The sequence below is a fragment of the Rattus norvegicus genome, chromosome 8, assembly GCF_021556685.1.
Source record: "Rattus norvegicus strain SHRSP/BbbUtx chromosome 8, alternate assembly SHRSP_T2T, whole genome shotgun sequence".
NCBI lineage: Eukaryota > Metazoa > Chordata > Mammalia > Rodentia > Muridae > Rattus > Rattus norvegicus.
In genome coordinates, this window is record NC_141541.1 from 104,873,052 (window position 1) to 104,892,858 (window position 19,807).

General features: G+C 47.5%; 1 protein-coding gene and 1 long non-coding RNA gene across 8 annotated transcripts in view; one reads left to right on the plus strand and one right to left on the minus strand.

Annotated features, from left to right (window-relative positions):
* The window catches only part of Lrrc78 (leucine rich repeat containing 78), a 48,634-nt gene extending 32,676 nt beyond the window's left edge, over window positions 1–15,958 (minus strand). For 2 of the 7 annotated variants that reach the window (XR_015626325.1, XM_087560062.1), the window contains exons 1-4: window positions 15,649–15,843; window positions 11,090–11,299; window positions 9,016–9,168; window positions 3,335–3,483 (exon numbers count right to left, since the gene is read on the minus strand). Coding sequence is in view for 5 of the 7 variants with exons in the window: in XM_087560062.1 (XP_087416188.1) it covers window positions 3,335–3,483; window positions 9,016–9,168; window positions 11,090–11,269 (482 nt within the window). In the remaining 2 variants the exon portion in view is untranslated. 7 annotated transcript variants of the gene reach the window in all.
* Window positions 14,836–18,537, plus strand: LOC120094237 (uncharacterized). The gene is made up of 5 exons (XR_015627955.1): window positions 14,836–14,925; window positions 15,423–15,606; window positions 15,763–15,871; window positions 16,064–16,182; window positions 17,458–18,537. It is a non-coding gene; the product is annotated as an uncharacterized LOC120094237 (long non-coding RNA).
* Window positions 18,538–19,807: the final 1,270 nt, after the last annotated feature.

The window sequence follows — 19,807 nt, forward strand, 5'->3', positions numbered from 1 at the left end:
TTGGCCTATAGGCAAGTCTGTGAGAGTATTTTCCTGACTAAGGCTGGGTTTGGGAGGGTCCATCTGACTGTAAGCAGTACTATCCATGGGCAAGTGGTTCTAGGTTGTATAGAAGTAAGCTGGGTGAGGAGGAGTGCTGTATTCTTTTAATCCCAGCACTCGGGAGGCAGAGGCAGAGGCAGGTGGATCTCTGAGTTTTGGACCTTCTGTTCTACTTATGAAGTTCCAGGTCAGCTGAGGGTAAACAGGGAGACCCTGTCTCAAACAAAACAAAACAAAACAACAAAACAAAACAAAACAACAAAACAAAACAAAACAAAACAACAACCTCAACTACAACCACAAGCGAGTTGAGCAAGCCAGGAGAACAAGCCAGCACCCAGGCGGGCCCTTCCACATCAGTCATTGGTCAAAAAAGTGCACCTGTGGGCCAATCCTAAGGAGAAGTTATCTCCAGATTCTTTCTGAAGGATTTCTAGTGTGGGTCAAGTTGACAAAGCCTACATAATACCTTTATTGGTGTCTCCTTGGCACCTAGGACTGTGTCGTGCATAAATTCACTGTACTGGCTGGTTTTATGTCACCTTGATACAAGTTAGAGTCAGAGAGAAGGAGCCTCAACTGAGAAAATTCTTCCATAGATGTGGCCGTAGGAGCTGGGCAGTGGGGTAGTGCATGGCTTTGATCCCAGCCCTCAGGAGGCAGAGGCAGGTGGATCTGAGTTTGAGGCCAGAGTGGTCTATAGAGCAAGTTCCAGGACAGCCAGGGATATATGGAGAAACCCTGTCTTAAAAAAATAAAAAAGAATAGGGTAGGGCATTTTCTTAATTAGTGATTGATTGGGGGTGTGTATGCGGGAACTGGGGAAGGGCTGCACTCACTGTGAGTGATTCCATCCCCGGGCTGGTGGTCCTGGGTTCTACAGGAAAACAGGCTTACTAGTCAATGTGAAGCAATCCAGCACGCAGCACTCCTCTGCACCAGCTCCTGCCTCTGGGTTCCTTCCCTGCCGAGTTCCTGTCCTGATTTCCTTTGGTGACATGGAACTATAAGCCAGCCATGATGCCGACGGTCTCTGCAGACCCTGGCACGTGGAGTTTTGCAGGGATAATGTTTTGTACACTATGTCAAGTTTACCCTGTGGTATTCCAACGCTGATTTCTCTGCCTTGTTTCAAACCAGGCAAGGCATTGTCATGCCAATACCAAGAATCTCCTGTCTCAAGTTTGTGTAACCAGTTCTTACCGTTTATTCTCTGCCTTGTCAATAAATGCTGATCACCCAACGCTGAGCAGAAGAGAGACTAGGGCAGGATGTCTGCCAGCAGAGGAAGGAGAGAAGGAGAGGGGGAGAGGCAGATCAACGGCAGGATGGAGGAATTGGAGCCATGAAGATAGGTTGTGAAGAGCTGAATCAACGATAATATCCAAGTATTATGGGATGGAGCTGGGAAGAAGCCAGGTCAGCATAGGAGGCAAAGGTAGATCATTTAACTGCTCAGCTATTGAGGTCCAGTTTTGAAGAAATCTTATTTCCTTGGAGTTATTCTTATATTAAGAATATATTATTAATATTAATATTCTTAATATATTAATTCTTATGTTAAGAATAACTCATTTACAATTTTTAAAATTTACCTTTTTAAAAATAAACTACCGCCCAGCTCCTACAGATGAATTTTAGGGAGGAATTTTCTCAATTGAGGCTCCTTCTCTCTAATGGCTCTAACTTGTATCAAGTTGACGTAAAGCCAGCCGGTACAGTGAATTTTTGCAAACACAGTGTTGTAGCACTAGAAACCCTAACTAAGACACTCACCTTCAACAAACATTTGTTGAAAGAACCAATGGGAGCACGAACACTGACTTGGGCACAGGAGGAAAGCTAGAGGGACAAAGAACCTGGGTGTGGTCCTCTGTTGGGGACAGCATACCATGACAGGGATTGCCAGCTGCAGGCTGGGATAGAGACATCTCAGAAGCAGCTGCTTCTTGTAAAAAAAAAAAAAGGGGGGGTGGCATCTGGGACCCTGAGAAGCAGGAGTCACATCCCTCCAGGGGACCTGCCATCTGAAATAAGGGACTGTCAGGATGGAGACATCTCAGTAGCCCATGGCAGCTCTTTGTAAAAAACAGTCGTTCCCACTTCTCCTAACCTTAGCCCTGGACAATGGCTGTATAGATTTCACTTGTGCGTGACTGCTTTTCAGTTGGCCGTGGTATGCATAATTATTCTATTATATCTGACTTTCCTACTTCTTTCTCCTTCTGCTCTGGTGAATTTTGTGAAACTAGATGTTCCTTGATGTACTGATTCTTAAACAATTGGAAGTTGAGGCACAGGGGCATAGCACAGGACAGCCCTAATGGCCCAGGTGCATGCTGTGTTCTCATCTTGGAAACAATGTAATAACTGCACAATAGTAGTTCCGGATGAATGCTTGACTTGCAAAGAATTAGAGCCAACATTGGGACCCCAAGGAAGGAAAAAGTTATTGAGGTTATGAAATAAGTTTTGCACAACATTTGAGAGTGGTTCCTGGATAAGGAAGTATAGAATGCATAAAATCTTACACTAGTAGAACTAAGTCAAAATACTCTGAGGAGAGTCATTGTGTGTAATGTAAAGGAACAGAAAGCTATTGGAGCTGCTGAGTCAAGGGTTAACGTGATTCTTTCTGGCCACTGCCTGGCAGCTTTGCCCATGTCGTTTATCATTAGAGCTTCACAGGAAAATGCAAGTAGCTGATCTTGGAGTTCTAAAGTACAATAAGTTAAAAGTTAAAGTTTAAATAATGATAAGTTTGCAATTATTATTATTTTGGACACAGGCCTGGGAAGGGGAAGCTTCAGACTTTGGGGAACAATTGTAATTCTTGATTCTTTGTGGGATGTGGTTATTCTTTTGAATTTGATTTGGCAATGATTATACAATGTCTTTTTTTCTCCCTGCTTTTGGATATTTTGCAAGAGAAAGGCTAGGGAGCAAGTGAGGGAGCAAATGAGGGAGCAAGTGTGAGCATGTGTGAGCATGTGTGAGCATGTAAAGAACAAATGCAAAGTGAGGTGTACATGAGTGTGTGTGTGTGTGTGTGTGTGTGAGAGAGAGAGAGAGAGAGAGAGAGAGAAACTTTAAGCCTTGAAAAATTGCCTGTCAGTTTGCACCCAAAAAGTAGTCTGTGTATACTTATTATGCGCCTTCCAGATATCCCTGCTTTCAGTTGAGAACCCCGATCCTGTGTCGAGGCTGAACCCCAACAGTCCTTCTCTCCCCCTCCCTCCTCTGGCTGTCACCATCTAGGACCCAGACTGCAGAGCTCCACTGTCAGCCTTACTTGCAGTAGTCGAGGACCAGGAAATGCAAACTGCTGAATTGCAGAGCTTTCCCAAGTCGTCCCAGAGACCACAGGTCCATCTTGCAATCAACAATTTCCAACGTTGTCATGGGGCAAGTGGTGTACCCCTTCTGCTCCAGAAACAAAGCCTGGAAGATTAAGAAACTCTTCCGTCAGGGCTACCAGTGTGCTCTGAGTTCTCATATATTTCCAAGTCAAGCCTATCAGTGACCTCAACATCTTGCTGCCAAGATGATTTTCTACAAGGAAACATAGAATGAAAATAAAGTTTTCCTTTTCTTTTCTTTTTTTTTCTTTTCTTTTTTTCAGAGCTGGGGACCAAACCCAGGGCCTTGTGCTTGCTAGGCAAGTGCTCTACCACTGAGCTAAATCCCAACCCCAAGTTTTCCTTTCCTTTTCTTTTCCTTTTTTTTTTTGACCCAATTGATAAGATATAATTGCCTACCTAAACATATGAAGCCCAATACACATCCATCCCTTAAAACCATTTGTAAAACCTGTAAATGTACAGTGTGGAATCTTAACGTTTCCCACCATATTTTCCTCAAGTTTTCCTTTTCTAAAACAATGTTTCATTGAAGAATCATGAGAACCATGAAGTTCTGTGATGATATATAGTGCAGGTGTTGTGTGCAGGTGCTGTGTGCAGGTGCTGTGTGCAGGTGCTGTGTGCAGGTGCTGTGTGCAGGTGCTGTGTACAGCAGGTGTTGTGTGCTGGTGTTGTGTACAGGTGCTGTGTACAGCAGGTGTTGTGGGCTGAATGGTGCTCCCCAACTCATATGTTGAGGTGCTAACCCCAGACATCTCAGAAGGCTCGGGCTATAGCTCCGAAGGCTGGATTATGGAGTCAGGTGCCTCTGTTGTGATGAGACCTTGGGATGAGACCCAACTTGATACAACTAGTGTCCTTACAAGCCAAGGACCCTGTGAAGACACAGGAAGAAAACATCAACCTTGCTGACATCTTGAGTTTAGGATTCAACCTCCAGGATAATCGGTTACTTCAGCTACACAGGCCATGATGCCAACAGCCTCTGCAGACTATGGCACATGTTGGGTTTTTTAAAAATGATAATTTTGTGAGGGAGGGAGGTGTGCCTGCTGAGGGGGTCAGAGGAGCTGATTCTCCCTTTTCATTTTTTACATAGGTTCTGGAGGCAGAACTCAGGCTTTGTATAGCAAGAGCCTTTACTCCACTGAGCCATCTTGCCAGCCCTGGATTTGTCCAAAAAAAAAAAAAAATTCTTTTAATTAGTGTGTGTGGTGGAGTTGGTTCACCACCAACCTTTCTCTCTCTCTCTCTCTCTCTCTCTCTCTCTCTCTCTCTCTCTCTTTCTCTCTCTCTCTCCCCATATCCCCTTTCATCCTTTCATTTTCAAGATAGGATTTCTCTAACAGTCCTGGTATTTATTCTATAGACCAGGGTAGCCTCAAACACACAGAGATCTGGCTTCTTTTGCCTCTTAAAGGCATGCATCATGCCCAGTTCCTGTTCTCCTTTATGTAGGTTTTAGGGAGTGAGTTCAGGCCATCAAGCTTAAGTAACAAACTTTTTACCTGCTGAACCAGCTCACTGGCCCTGAAATAGTGATTGCTACCTTTTTTAAAAAAATACTTTTTAAAATTGTATTTTTTTTACTTTATTTGCATTGGTGTTTTGCTTGTATATATGTCTGTGTGAGTGTGTCAGATATTGGAGTTACAGAGCGTTATGAGCCACCACGTAGTTGCTGGCATTTGAACTCAGGAAGAACAGGCATTTGTCCTTTGGAAGAACAGTCAGTGCTCTCAATCGCTGAGCTAGCTCTCCAGCTCCCAAGATAGTGATCTATTTTTTTTTTTTGGTTCTTTTTTTCGGAGCTGGGGACCGAACCCCGGGCCTTGTGCTTCCTAGGTAAGCGCTCTACCACTGAGCTAAATCCCCAGCCCATGATCTATTTTTTTTTTCAGACTTCATTCACTTTTTCTTGTGTAAAAACCCTTATGTGATGGCCATAGCTGGAGCCTGGGTCCTCTGAGCAGAGACTCTGGTGTGGGTTTTCAGAAGGTGGTTAGTGAATTACTGATGAGGAGACTGGGTGAACCCCAGAGGTCAGGGGTCAGGTCTTGGCGATAGCATCAAAGGTGGCCTTGGCAAAGTTGCCCAGGGTGGCAGTGCAGCCCCTGGCTAAGTGTAGCAGTCAGCTATACCAGCCATCATCAGTAGATCCTTGGGCACAGGAGCAGAGACAATGCCAGTGCCTCTGGGGCCAGGGATGAGACGCACCCACACAGAGCCACAGCGGCCTGTCACCTTGCATGGAACAGTGTAGGGCTTGCCAATCTTGTTCTCCCAGTAGCCTCTCCACAGGGATGATGGAAAGCTTGGCCAAGATGATGGCTCCTCTGGTCGAGGTGGCTACCTTCTTGAAGTACTTAACACCAAGTGCAACATGACTGACCACTGTAGTCCCCAATAGCAACAAAAGCCTTGAACTTGGTCCTCCAGCCAGCCCGAGTCTGCTTCTGCACTGGCATGATCTTTAGAACCTCATCCTTTAGGGATGAGCCCAGAGGGGGGAAAATCAACAATCTCAGATTCCTTAAAGGTCAGGGAGAACAGTAGATTTCCTCCAGGGACTTGATCTTTAGGTCCTTAACCAATCAGCTCAGCTTGATGTAGGGGATCCATTCCTTCTCTTTGGCTTTACCTCTACGAGCCTCCAGCTTCCATCACAGCCAGGGCCTGGGCCACAACCACAACCATGACTACAGGCCCTAAAACCTCTGCTGAATCCTCCGTGGAAGCTGCAGTGGCTTCTGGGTCCTCCAGGTCCTCCCACTGCATCATCTGCCATTTGGTGCTTTATGGGAGGAGAGGGGGGAGGAGGAAGAGGAAGAAGAGGAGAAGGAGGAGGAGGAGGGGGGAGAGGAAGAGGAGGAAGAAGAAGAGGAGGAGGAGGAGGAAGAAGAAGAGGAGGAGGAGGAAGAAGAAGAGGAGGAGGAGGAAGAGGAGGAGGAGGAGGAAGAGGAGGAAGAGGAGGAAGAGGAGGAAGAGGAGGAGGAAAAGGAGGAAGAGAAGGAGGAGGAGGAGGAGGAAGAAGAAGAGGAGGAGGAGGAAGAAGAGGAGGAGGAGGGGAAGCGTTCATCATTGAAGGGATTCAGGACAGGAACCTGGAGGTGCCGCTCTCTGGCTTACTTCTCCTGGCTTGCTCAGCTTGCTTTCTTATAGAATCCAGAACCACTAGCCTATGGATGGCACCACCCACAGTGGGCTGAACTCTCCCCATCAATCACTGTCTAAGAAAATGTTTTACAGGCCTGCCTACAGCCCAATCTCATGAAGGCATTTCCCTAGTCGAGGCTCTCCCCTTTCAGATGACTCTAGCCTGTGCCAAGTTGCCACAGAACTAGCCAGCATACCGTGATAGTGGCAGTGAGGAGGTAGCTAAGTGTTCCAGAGAGCCACCATGATCTAAGGTCCTGACACCCAAAGCTCAGAGCTATGCTCATAGCAGGTGTCTGTGAAACTTCAAAGAGCACCTCAGGGAAAGTAGACAAAGAGCTAAGACTACAAAAGGTGATCGTAGGGATGGTAGAGGAGCTAAGACTAGAAAGGAAGAGGCTGGAAGAAGCCAAGACAGAAGCAAGAGTCTGAGGGAGCTCAGGCTTGAAGAGTTCAGAGTCCAGATGTTGGAGTGTAGGGCTGTAACTGGTGATGTACTTTGAGCCCAGAACAAGAGTCATCACAGCTTACTAGAACAGTATTACTAGAACAGTAAACCCCTGGTTTGGAAAGTTGACGCCATAAAGCCCCTAGTTCTCAAGGCTTAGAGATATAAACCTCCATATTTGGAGGCCCTAGCCAGGTGCAGTGACTCACACCTTTAATACTAGCACTTGGGAGGCAGAGGGGTAGACCCTTTTGAGTTTGAGGCCAGCCTGGTCTACATAGTGAGTTCCGGGACAGATCTTATCTCAAAGAGAAGGACGGGGAGAGGGAGAAAAAGGAGAGGGAGAGGGAAAGAGAATGAACTTTGGAGTCAAGAGAAACTGCACTACAGTCTTCCAAAGTAGTTGTCGTGTGGACTCCTCCCACAGCGTGGGAAGCTCAGTTGCTTCATGTCCTTCTTGACATTCAGCAATGAGATTCTAGTTCACTGTTTCTGAAGCTATGCGATGGTAGCTGTTTGTGTTTTTCTTCTGCATTTCCTCCAGCTTCATGCCGCTGATACCTCTTCCTGGCCACCAGGTTTCTCCTCACTTCCTCCTCATTGCAGGGAAATGAACAATATCTTCTTTTCTAAAGGCTCTGTGTTGCATTAAATAATAAAAAAAGACGAATCACCCCACTATCCTCTCTCTGTCTCTCTGTCTCTGTCTCTGTCTCTGTCTCTGTCTCTCTCTCTCTCTTCTCTTTTTCTCTGTGTGTTTTGTTTTGTTGAGACAGGATCTCACCATGTAGCCCTAGGTGGCCTGGAACTTGCTGGAACTTGCTATGTAGACCAGTCCGACCTAGAACTCACAGAAATCCACCTGCCTCTGCCTCTCAAGTCCTAGGACTAAAGGCATGCAACTTAGTTTCTTAGCCATGTTTCTAAGTTTCTCAACTGCCTTCTATTTAATTAAATAATCCAGGGGCTGGAGAGATGGCTCAGTGGTTAAGAGCACTGACTGCTCTTCCAGAGGTTCTGAGTTCAAACCCCAGCAACCACATGGTGGCTCACAACCATCTGTAATGGGATCTGATGCCCTCTTCTGAGGTATCTGAAGTCAGCTACAGTGTACTCACATACATAAAATGACATAAAATAAAATAATTAAATAGTCTAGGGAGCCCCCCATCTCTGTTCTACCTCAGATCATGTGTGAATGCATGTGCATGCATGTGTACACGTATGTTTAGCTTACCTGGTTCTCAGTGAGAGAGTTGGTCTGAATTATCTGATTGTCTTTTTCAGAAGTGAAGTTTCTATTTCTAATAAGAGAAGTTTGATTTTAAAAAATGGTCAATCCGTAACTGGATATGTAATAGGATGACAGAATTGTTGAACATGGGCGGTTCTTGACAACATAATATGAATGTGTGACTTACATATGCAGACTACCTGCATGAGTATGTCTGAAGGCATTAGTGTATGCATGGTGGATACATGTCCACCTTAGGCAGGCACCACTTTTGGGCAGTGGGTGGGAAAAAAAGTGATTGACGCTGTGACTACTACACCGGTCAGCATATGCACATTCTATTCATTTTAAAGTGTATATTATGGGGCTGGAGAGATAGCAGAGTTTTGCTACTTTCGGCAGACGACCGGAGTTCAGTTCCCAGTACCCACAATCATCTGTAACTCCAGTTCCAGTTGATCCAACAGGGTTGCATGTGACGTACACACATGCCTGCACATGTGAAGCAGTCATACACATAGAGTTAAATAAGAAATTAAAAAACTAATTTAAAGGGGGGGGTAAATTACATTGTAGAAGTGGGTTTGTGGATATTGGTTTCACTATTTTCCCCATTTAAAAAGTACATTTGAGGTCTTTCATTAAATAGTGTTATTTCTTAAGAAAGAAAATCTTGCAGTGTATCATGACGTCAGCAACCAAACAAGCTACATCTGGAACACAGGGTGCCGTTTGTCATTTTAAGGTCTGAAGGAACATAAAACCACACTCACGAGCCTGGCGATCTCCGGGTTCGTCAGCTGAAGGCCCCAGATGCAGATCTCTTTGGCCAGAGCGTAGCTCTCATCTCGGATCGTCATAAGCAGAGGCTCCAAGGAGACAGGTAAAGTGCTTACTGCGGAATTTCCAGCTCTCACAAGCATAAACTGGAGTGGGGGAAAACTCTAGGTGACCATCATAGAGAGATACCCATGCATCCGAGGGACACAGGCATAGATGGCCGCATGGATGTTTGAGGTCGTCACTACCTGTGCATTGGTGTGGTGGTCCAACTGTGGGTCACAGTTACTACCGGACACTGCCCTCAGTTAGGTCACAGAATCACTTTAGTTGTGCCTAGCCAGTTTTTGTCTTTCTTTAAGGAAACAGAGAGGCAGGAAGAACATCAAATTGCATCTTACATAGCAAGGATAACACGAATTGTTTCATAAGGTTTTAAAAATGCCTCATCTGGGGCTGGAGAGATGACTCAGTGGTTAGGAACACTGACTTCTCTTCCAGAGGTCCTGAGTTCAAATCCCAGCAACCACATGGTGGCTCAAACTATCTGTAATTGGACTCGATGCCCTCTTCTGGTGTGTCTGAAGACAGCTACAGTGTACTTACATATAATAAATAAATCTCGTCTTAAAATGTCTCATCTGGGGACTGGGGATTTAGCTCAGTGGTAGTGCGCTTGCCTAGCAAGCACAAGGCCCTGGGTTCGATCCCCAGCTCCGAAAAAAAAAAAAGAAAAAAATGTCTCATCTGTTGTAATTGTATGTGTCTGAGTGTTCTGCCTATGTGCGGTTCTGCACTCCATGTGTGTAACGCTCTCAGAGGCCGGAAGAGAACATCAGCTCTCCTGGAACTGGAGTCGTAGAGGACAGTGGGCTCCCATGTGGGTGAGCCCCTCTGTGTGGGTACCAGGAACCAATCTTGGTATGCTCTGTTCAAGCAGCAAGCATTCCTAACCACCGACCTGTCCATCCCTCCATCCCCTCACAAGGTACTTCATGTTATTCATAATCAAAACAGAGAGCCCCCATCTAAGCATGCTACCAACTTATGGAGCCTCGTAGCTGTGTCTAAGCCCACAGATTCATCCTGGATGGGGAATGTTAATTATAATTCTGATGATGGTTGTAATAAAACGTTTGGTGGAGGCTAATTGTAAGAATTACAGTGAAAACAACCATTTAGTGGGCTTGAAAGATGACTCAGTGGTTAAGAGCATGTTGGCTAACAATGGCCTATAACTCCGGCTCCAGGAGATCCACCACGTTCTTCTGGCCTCCAAAAGGACCTGCACTCTATGCACAGTTTTCCCCTACATATAATTGAAAACTAAGATATTTTTAAATGTAATCAATAATTATTTTACCTGTCCCAATAATCATTTTACATCCCCAAAAGGCTGGTTGTGGGGCTGGAGCGATGGCTCGATAGTTTAAAGCGCTTGTTCCTCTTCCAGAGGACCAGGGTTTGGTTCTAGCACCCACGCCGGGTAACTCCAGTTCCAGGGTATCTGATGCCCTCTGCTGGCACCTGCACATGTATGGTGCACATACAGACAACCACACACACACACACACACACACACACACACACACACACACACACACACACTTGTTTTTTTTTAAAGGATAGCTGTGGGAAGCTCCTCTCTGAAGCAGGGAGATGTGCGTAGGAACATTTGGTGGTAATGAGAAAAAGAAGGGACTAGAAAACCTGGAGGCAGAGGAGGTGGGCAGAGCAGGATAGGTGGGAAAAGAGGAAGGAGGGGTGCATCTTGGAGAGGCTGGTGTCAGAGGAAAGAGGAGGGTTTCAAGAGATACTCGAGAAGGTGGTGCTGTGTGAGATTCCCTGGACTCAATCCCTGACCCCCAAAACACATTCTGGCAGCTTAGGAGGGCAGGTGCGTGGGTGCACGGAGTGCGGAAGATTGGATGGAGGAGATCCGTGGTGCCCCGCGCCAAGCTGTGAGTGTCACTCAGTCAGGCAGAGCTGTGAGGCAGACAGCTTTGGGGTGGAGGTATGTGTCCAGATCTATTTCAAGGAAGGACCCAATCCCTCCCCACCACTCACCTTCCTGAGGAACTGCTCTCTGTCAATGCTGCTCTTTAGGTCCCTTTGGATGGCTGGACACATGGAGGTCCGAGACTGTATGCAATGCTTCTGGTAGGTCTTCAGGAACTTCTGAAGAATGGGAACCACCGAAGGGGCAGCCCCCTTGGGTTTTTGTTTTCTTTCCTTTGCTCTCGGCATTGTTTTACCGTGTTTGATTCCACTTCCTTTCTGAAAACAGTAACTTAAGCTGAAATCCAGGACAGAATGTGCCTCACCCTCGAAATCCCAGAAAACACTGCTGTGTGCCCTTCTCTGAGAATCTTAAAGGCAGGCTGGAGAGATGGCTCAGCAGTTAAGAGCACCGGCTGTTCTTTTAATGGTCCAGAATTCAATTCCCAGCAACCACAAGGTGGCTCACAACCCTCTGTAATGGGATCTGATGCCCCCTTCTGGTGTGTCTGAAGACAGGTACAGTGTGCTCATTACATAAAATAAAGAAATCTTAAAAAAAAAAAATCTTAAAGGCGCCACTTTAGCCTAAATGGTTCTGGTGAGTTGAATTAAAGCCATTTTCGAGATGTTTAGTTGGTCCATATTTGTTGTTTGTCTCTTTAAAAATGAGGGCAGTACTCATGGATCCAGTTATGACGAGGAGAAATAATAGTAATCCAAGGTATTATTCAGTGTTTAATTCAAGTAATTCAGTGACAATGGTGATCACTTGTTTTATAGTGGTATAGTTCTCTTTACTGATTCAATTTTCACAAGACTGTACATGACGTGGTTAAGAATGTGGACTTTGGGGTTGGGGATTTAGCTCAGTGGTAGAGCGCTTGCCTAGGAAGTGCAAGGCCCTGGGTTCGGTCCCCAGCTCCGAAAAAAAGAAAAGAAAAGAAAAAAAAAGAATGTGGACTTTGATCTGGGAATAGAGTTTAGCTGACAAGTGCTTGCCTAGCATGCATTAGGCCCTGGATTCAACACTGAAAAAAAAAAAAAAAGCAGGCATTTATAATGTACAGTATATTGGTGCGTTGTCTTGTGCCATCTAAGTTCCCTGGGAAGGTGGGTCTGCGAGCCCTACTCCCTTCAGAGCTAAGCATAATTGTGTCCAAGACCTTGTCTGGGGTGAGCCAGACTCCTAACTTTGGGAACAGAAGGGAAGAGAACAGCGCAGGAGTTAAAATATATGACTTTGAGGACAGCTAGAAACACACCCTCACCAACAGCCATTAACTATTGTTTAGCTCACAATATAAAAATAAAATAAAAATAAAAATCTGCAGTGGGAAAGGGAAGGGTTCACCACAGAGGGCTCAGCCACAGGGAGCTCAGCCACAGGGAGTTCAGCCACGGAGGGCTCAGCCACGGAGGGCTCAGCCACGGAGGGCTCAGCCACAGAGGGCTCAGCCATAGGGAGAATGCTCGCTCAATCAGGAACTCTAGCTGCTGCCTCAATGTCCCCAGAGGGTTTCTTTTCTTCTTTTTATTTTTAATTTTTAAATTTTTTAAAAATTATTTTTGAGACAGAGTTTCTCTGTCCTAGAACTCATTCTGCAGACCAGGCTGGCCTTGAACTCACAGATCCTCCCGCCTCTGCCTCAGCCCCTACTCTGTGCTTTAAAGCAGCCAGTCTACACTTGGTGTTTTGCTACAGCGGTCCAGACTGATGTCAGGTAGAGAGCGAGCCTGCGGCACTGCTCACTCTGAACATTTCCCACCAGCTGCTTCCAAGTATTTCCTGGTGGACAAGCTAGGCATGCACAGACTGCAATGTTCTCCATTAAGGAAATTTGTGTTTTTTAAAATTACATTCTGTGTGTGTGTGTGTGTGTGTGTGTGTGTGTGTGTGCGTGCGCGCGCGTGCACGCGTGTCCAGAAGGTATGGAATTCTGGAATTCCTTTCTCAGGGACAAAACCAGACCAACATCTAAACATCTAGCTATATGACAGGAAAGCTGCGGGCATGAGGTAATGTCTAAGGAGGGATGTCCTCTGATGCAAACAAGACCACGGGGACAACAACGTGCAGACAAACTCTGACAAAGGGTCACAAAGACTGTTTGTTCCAGCTTTGCTAGCTAACTTCTATATAAACAGCAATGGAGGATAAACAAGAAAACAACTGTCAACCCAGAGTCCTGTGTCTCTGGCTGGCATTACCCTCCTTTTCAGCTCCCCCTGTTGCTCCGGGCTCTGTTAGCCATAGCGTGAGTGTGAGAATGCCACAGCGAGTGCTGTGGAGGTCAGAGGACAGTTTACAGTAGTCAGTTCTCTGTTTTTGCCATGTGGTTTTGAGAATTAAAAACAGGTTTCTTGGCTTGGTGGCAAGTACCTTCTACTGAGCCCAACAAGTAGGTTTTTGTTCTTAATTATTTTATTTAGGGGGCTGGAGCGATGGCTCAGCTGTTAAGAGCACTGACCGCTCTCTTAGAGGTCCTGAGTTCAATTCCCAGCAACCATATGCTGGCTCACAGCCGTCTGTAATGGGATGGGGCGCCCTCTTCTGGTGTGTCTGAGAGCAACGATGTACTCACATACATAAAATAAATAATTCTGTAATCATTTTCTTTAAATAACTGGCCTGACAAGGTAGTGCCCACTGGTGCAGCAGTGACACGAGGGTTTATGGGAGTTACCAACTACTTTCTGCCTTGATCTAATGTCCAGTCCTTGAGGTGGAACTTATGCCTGGCAGTGTTTCTAGGGTCAAGAACACATTGGGGCTGGGGATTTAGCTCAGTGGTAGAGCGCTTGCCTAGGAAGCACAAGGCCCTGGGTTCGGTCCCCAGCTCCGAAAACAAAGAACCACAAAAAAAAAAAAAAAAAAAAAAAAAAAAAAAAAAAAGAACACATGGCCCCCAGTGGTGAGTACCCAATACTCTGCTCCATTGACATAGCCTTAAAATGACTCCTAATGATTTCCTACTATACTCATAGATTTGATTCTGTGTCCCTGCCCCCCCTCTCCCCCCAGCTGAGGGCCAAACCCAGGGCTTTGCACTTGCTAGGCAAGCGCTCTACCACTGAGCTAAATCCCCAACCATAAATTTGACACCACCCTCTTCCCTCCACACCCTCCAGGAGCCTTCTGTGCTGCCCCACCTCCAGGGAGGCTGGGATTCCACCATGCTCCCTTGGGTAGAGCTGCTCTGACTCTTACCACCTCCCATTTCCAAGGTGACAGACACTCTACAGAGCGAGAATAACAGCATTAAGCCCGCCCTCCCCCCCAGGACCTATAACTTATTTAGCCATAAGTTTTCAGCTCCATCAACAGTGTCAGGCATGCTCTACCTCATCGAGAGGACGAGAGGACATTAGGTCCAATCAGAAAGAGGCGGGTAGCTCCTGTCACCTGTGTCACCTTTGCATTGTTCAGTCCTGCAGAGAAGCTTCTTCTTAAAGTAGAAGACAAGTAACACAGAGACCCAAAAAAAGACCACAGAGCGGTCAAAGCGTGGAGATTACAAGAAAATATAATGCCGGTCACTAAATGGGTTATACATATCATGCCCTTCCTCCCAAAGTCGGGGCAAACAGATCCTAAGAGCAAGAGGATGACTTCATGGAGACCTTGCTCTCCAGAGACAGCAGAGTGGGTGCACATATGAATTCACAGTGACTGTGACAATGTGCATAAGAGTTCTGTAAGCTCAACCCAGGCAAAATCACCGCATGAAAGCGGGGAACGGCACTAGAAAGTCCGTCCATAGCTGAGGAGTGTACACTGGCACTTCATAGTCGCTGGGAGACGGAGGTCTACCGCACTCCAAGGCAAGTCTCAATCCTGGAGCAGTTGGGCAACAGAAACTGGACTCGATGGGGAAAGGAAAAAGAAGAAAACTCAAAATCAGGTTGGGGGAGGTGAACGGGGAGAGGATTTGGCAGGGAGGAGTGGAGGGAGAGAAGGGTGGAGAGGATTTGGGGGAAGGGGAGGGAGGAGTGGGGGAGGTGAGGGTGGGGAGGAGTTGGGGGGAAGTGGAAGTGAGGGAGCTGAGGGCGGGGTCACCTTGGGGGGAAGTGAGGGTGGGAAGAGGAGAGGTGAGTGGAGGAGGAGTGGGGGGAGGGGAGGGTGGAGAGGAGTGGGGGTGAATATGATGAAAGAATATTGCATGAAATTCTTAAGGAATTAAAAAATTATTTAATGAGAGGAAAAAGGGGAAGGGAGGGAGAGGAGAGGGAGAGAGACAGACAGACAGGCAGGCAATGTGTGGAGATCAGACGGCAACCCATTGCATTCTCTGCATCTATGATTTGTTCTGGAGATCCACCTCACGTTGGTTGTTAGGCTGCCATGTCAGATGGTGCCGAGACATCTCGCTGGTTCAAGACAATCTGTATTTTGCCACAGCATTTTTTTGAGGTCCTTTCTGCAGGCATTTGGGGCCGGGTGCTCCAAAGTACCTCTCGATTAATCACGAGTGAACAGTCGCTGAGGTCTCAGGGGTGAGCCTTACCTGTGTGCCTAGGCTTTATCATCTCATCTGGAGACTGCCCCTCCCTCTGGAAACGGACCGAGGACACAGTCAGAGGAGGTGAGAGTCAGAGCTCAAGGGGACACAGAGAATCCCAGTTACCTTGGAGGCAGGGAAGCGCAGAGCAGGTCCTAGGGGTGTGGGTGGAGTGGTGAGGGAGGGCAGTGTCCTCGCACCGGACCTTTGAAACCCCGACTACCCCAGGCTACCCCACAGGTGCAGGTGCTGAGTACTGTCCAAGTTTTGCAGCCCTGCTTCCCGCGTCAGCTGTCGCCATAGAGACGGAAGCTTGAGCTTGCGACAGAGGCTGAATGTGAAGAAGGAAGTAAGAATCTCGCCGTAGGCAATGGCTTTGGCGTTAAGGCCTTCCAGGCAGTAGGAAAGGGGAAGGCCTGGAGGGATAGACGTTCCCACCCTGAGGCGTGTGGCAGGACACCTTATCTCGCAAAGACAACTTCGAGTGTGATGGGGGCGGGGGCAAACCTGAAGGGGATAATGCTCGCCTTCATCCTGGCAGGCCAGTCCGGATGGAGAGAACCTCTCAGTCAGTGGTCAGGGACAGAGATGAGACTGGAGGAGGACTCTGTGGAGCTGTTGGATTTAAAGAGGGAGGAAGGAGCGCTGGAGCCAGAAAATGTGAGTGGCTTCCAGAAGCTGGAAGAGTAGAAATGGATTCTCCTCAGAGTTCCATAAAAAACAAACAAAAACAAAAACAAAACCGCAGCCTCGTGGAACCTGCTTTGATTTTAGTTCAGTGAGACCCCGTGGGACTTCTTACCTCTATAGCTGTTATATAATGCACATCCTCCCTCTCTCCTTCCTTCCCTTCCTCCCTCCTTGCTTCCTTCTCTCCCTCTTCCTTTCCTTCTCTCTTCACGCCCCCCTCTCCCCCCTCTTATGCGCTCATACATGTACATACTCCTGTATGGGTGCTTATGGAGATCAGAGATCCACTTCCGGTGTCCTCAGTCACCTTCATGTTATTTGTTCATTTATTTATTTGGGACAAGGTCTCTCACTCAACCTGGAGCTCACCAGTTTGGCTAGAACAGCAGCACACGCCCCCCAGCCCGGCCTCATCCCACCCCCACCCCCTCAATCCTCCTGTATCTACTTCCCCAGTGCTGGGATTGCAGACCTCATGGCTTGGCATTGGGCTTTTTATGTGAGAGCCAGGTATCTCAATGCAGGGCCTTATATTTGCTCCTACGCCATGCCGAGGTGGGCTTTCAGGGAAGCGTCCGTGCTTCTGTAAGCAACCTTTCACTCACACTGGTAGAAGGAACCTTAGTAACTGCATTGGGTCACCAGACTAGACTTTGGTGGTGTTACCTTGGTCTGCTGCTGGTTCCCTATCTGGGCTGAGTAAATTGTGTCACATGACATTCCACACCTTGGCTCCTACTCCGGGAAGTAGTTGAAAAGTGTTAGCATCAGTAAGACATTTACTGCTTAGACGTTTGGTAGTGAGACACTCGGATGTTGTTTTGGTGTCTCAAGGTACAACGGCAGGATTTTTTTTCTTGCCCCACCCTGCCATCGTTAACAGGGGAGGGGGGTGAGCAGGGGGATCATTGTTTCCTCCTCTGATGTGGACTGGAGGGACCTTTGATGTGGGCTCTCTGATGAAAAGGAAAGTCAATCCAGGGAAGCTGCAGGGGAAACAAAAACAGTAGCTGAACAAAATCGCCCGTGTGTGTGTGTGTGTGTGTGTGTGTGTGTGTGTGTGTGTGTGTGTGTGTGTGGTGTTGGTGCTTGCATTTGAGTGCAGAGGCCCACTGGGACCAGATGCATCAGACCCCCCTCCCCTGGATCTGGAGTTATATAGAAGTTGCTGTGAGCTGGCTAGTGTGGGTGCTGGAACCCATGCTCTCTGCAAAAGCACTCTTCACTGTTGACCCATCCCTCTAGCCCCATTTCTTGACAGAGTCTGGAGCACAGCATCAAAGCTGGAAGAGCAGCAGATGGTGGCCCGCAGGGGTCACCAGAGCAGTCAGAGAGTCACTTTGGACAGCGTTTCCTGAGTGTTCCCATTTCTAGCCTTATTTGCATAACCACATTCAGCCACTCAGTGTCCAGCTGACACCCTGTAATTCAGATGCTCTGGGGCTATGGGATGTGATGAGAGCTGGGCCCAGGAGGAAGAGAAAGAAGACAGGGGACACAGACTCTCCCTGCACCCAAGCTCACTGGAGCCAGCCCCTGAGCCTCAATGTCACAGCTGCAGACAGGAAATGTTACGGCATATGCTTCTCACATTCTAGATCTGTCAGAGACAGGAGGCCTGCCAGCCCAATGGTCCTGTGGGTGACCTGCTTTCTGCAGACTTGCTCTGCAAGGACCTCTCTCTGTTGACACCCCAAGCCCCTCTGAGAGCTTCCTACAGCTGTGACACTTCTCAGAGTAGGAATGGTGGCTCTTGGCTAGCATCCCACTGCTACCAAGGGTTCAAATTGGACACATTCTGAAAGACCCCAGCTTAGCAGCAGTAACGCCATTTTGCAAGGCTGTACTTAAGATGACTGGTTCAGGGAAAGGTTAGAACACTGAGTACACAGCGGCTGCCAAGCAGGATGTGTTTGGTTGAAGGCCTGGCAACAGGACGACTTCGGTTGAGCACCTGACAATGAAAAAAAAGCCCCGGGAGAGGTCCCACACCCTGGTGGGGGGCCGAGTCAGTCGTTATGTTCCAAGAAGGTAGCTAAGAAACTTGCCCCCGGGCTGAACCCTTGGGGGGCCGAGTCAGTCCTTATGTTTCAGGAAGGTAGCTAGGAAACTTGCCCCCGGGCTAAACCCTTGCCATATTAGAATCCACCAATTATATCCCTGTAACCATGCATCTGCTTCTGTATGCTTGCTTCTGCTCCCCAAAATCCTATAAAAGCCCATCCTTGGTTCCGTGGGGCGCGCCAGTCCCCCGAGTGACTGAAGCGCCCGCAGGTGCCTGTGCCTGTGTATCCCAACAATAAACCAAATCCTCTTGCTGATTGCATCCTGTGGTGTCTCGGTCTGGTCTTTGGAGTTGGAGGGTCTCCATCCCGAGGGAAAGTTCTCCCTGAGAGCTTTTCAATTCAAACTGTCAGTTTCCACATGACAGTCCGTTTAAAGCTAATTAATTCCGAATGAGCTGCAAAGCACCCCTGCTTGAACGGTCTTCACTCTTCCCACTCCACTCTTAGAAGGATGCTGGGTGACAAGATCATGGCTGGAGACAATAGACAGCCTCCTGTCCACTGCTTTGCATACAATCAGCGCTGTAGGCCATGGTGTCTCGGTTTCAACAATGGCCAGTCAGAAAAGATTTTTTGCAAGAAATGCTACGCCTAAGTCTCAGGACCACAAGCCTTCTGTCTCACTGTGTAATGTAGGGATGGTTGTGTGCCCTGAGGTGCACTTCCCAAGGGATGCGAATTCCACAGTGGGGTAGGCATCGAGTCTGAGTCTCGTAGGGTGATTGACTTCCTGAATAATACTGAGGTATTGCAGAAGGGCAGAGGGAGGGCAAAGGGCTGGGAGTAAACAGCTAGCTGTGCCTGCCCCAGGGAGCCATGTTTTTCATACAAAGGTGTTTAATAGAGTGTTATTTGTACACATTAAAAACTGGAAACTATGCAGGTCAGAGATGACAGTACATTTATTTATTGAGAGAGTCACTGGAATTAAAATGAGTAGAATTGGCTTCCTACCAGGTCTGCCTGACTCCAGGCCCTTATTCTTACTGGCTAACCCTTCCCAGAGTTTAACAAAACAAACGACAATTGAGAGTAACAGAAAGCCTCCCAAAACATCAGAAAATACCCAGAGCACCATGGCGTTCTCTGGAGAGCTAGGACCAATGGAGAGACTCCTGTCATGCCCGCATTCCAGCGGTCCTCTCTCACCCGTGCTCCCGCTGGGAATGGAAACCAGGGCCTTGTGCATGCCAAGCATATGCTGTACCCTGGCCCTCAGCTGTTTCTTCTGAGAGGTCAGTGGACTATCCTGAGATCCTTTGCTTGACTCTTGCTGCTCGGGTAAAGCAGCTGAAAGTTTTAACACTAAAGCTGTCCCTGGGTTCTGCCAGCTTTACTGGGTCAACTGTCACAGTGTAGTTAGTCACATCCAGATGGCATGAGCCATCTCAAACCCTCAGCCAGGGGTAGGGTGTGTGAAAGGAAGATGAAAGAGAAGCAGTTCTTGGAGAGGTTCGATTGCAATGCTCTGACTTTCCAGCAATAATGGGCGGTAGTGTTGAAGTTAAGGATCTTTTGCTTCAGGTCAT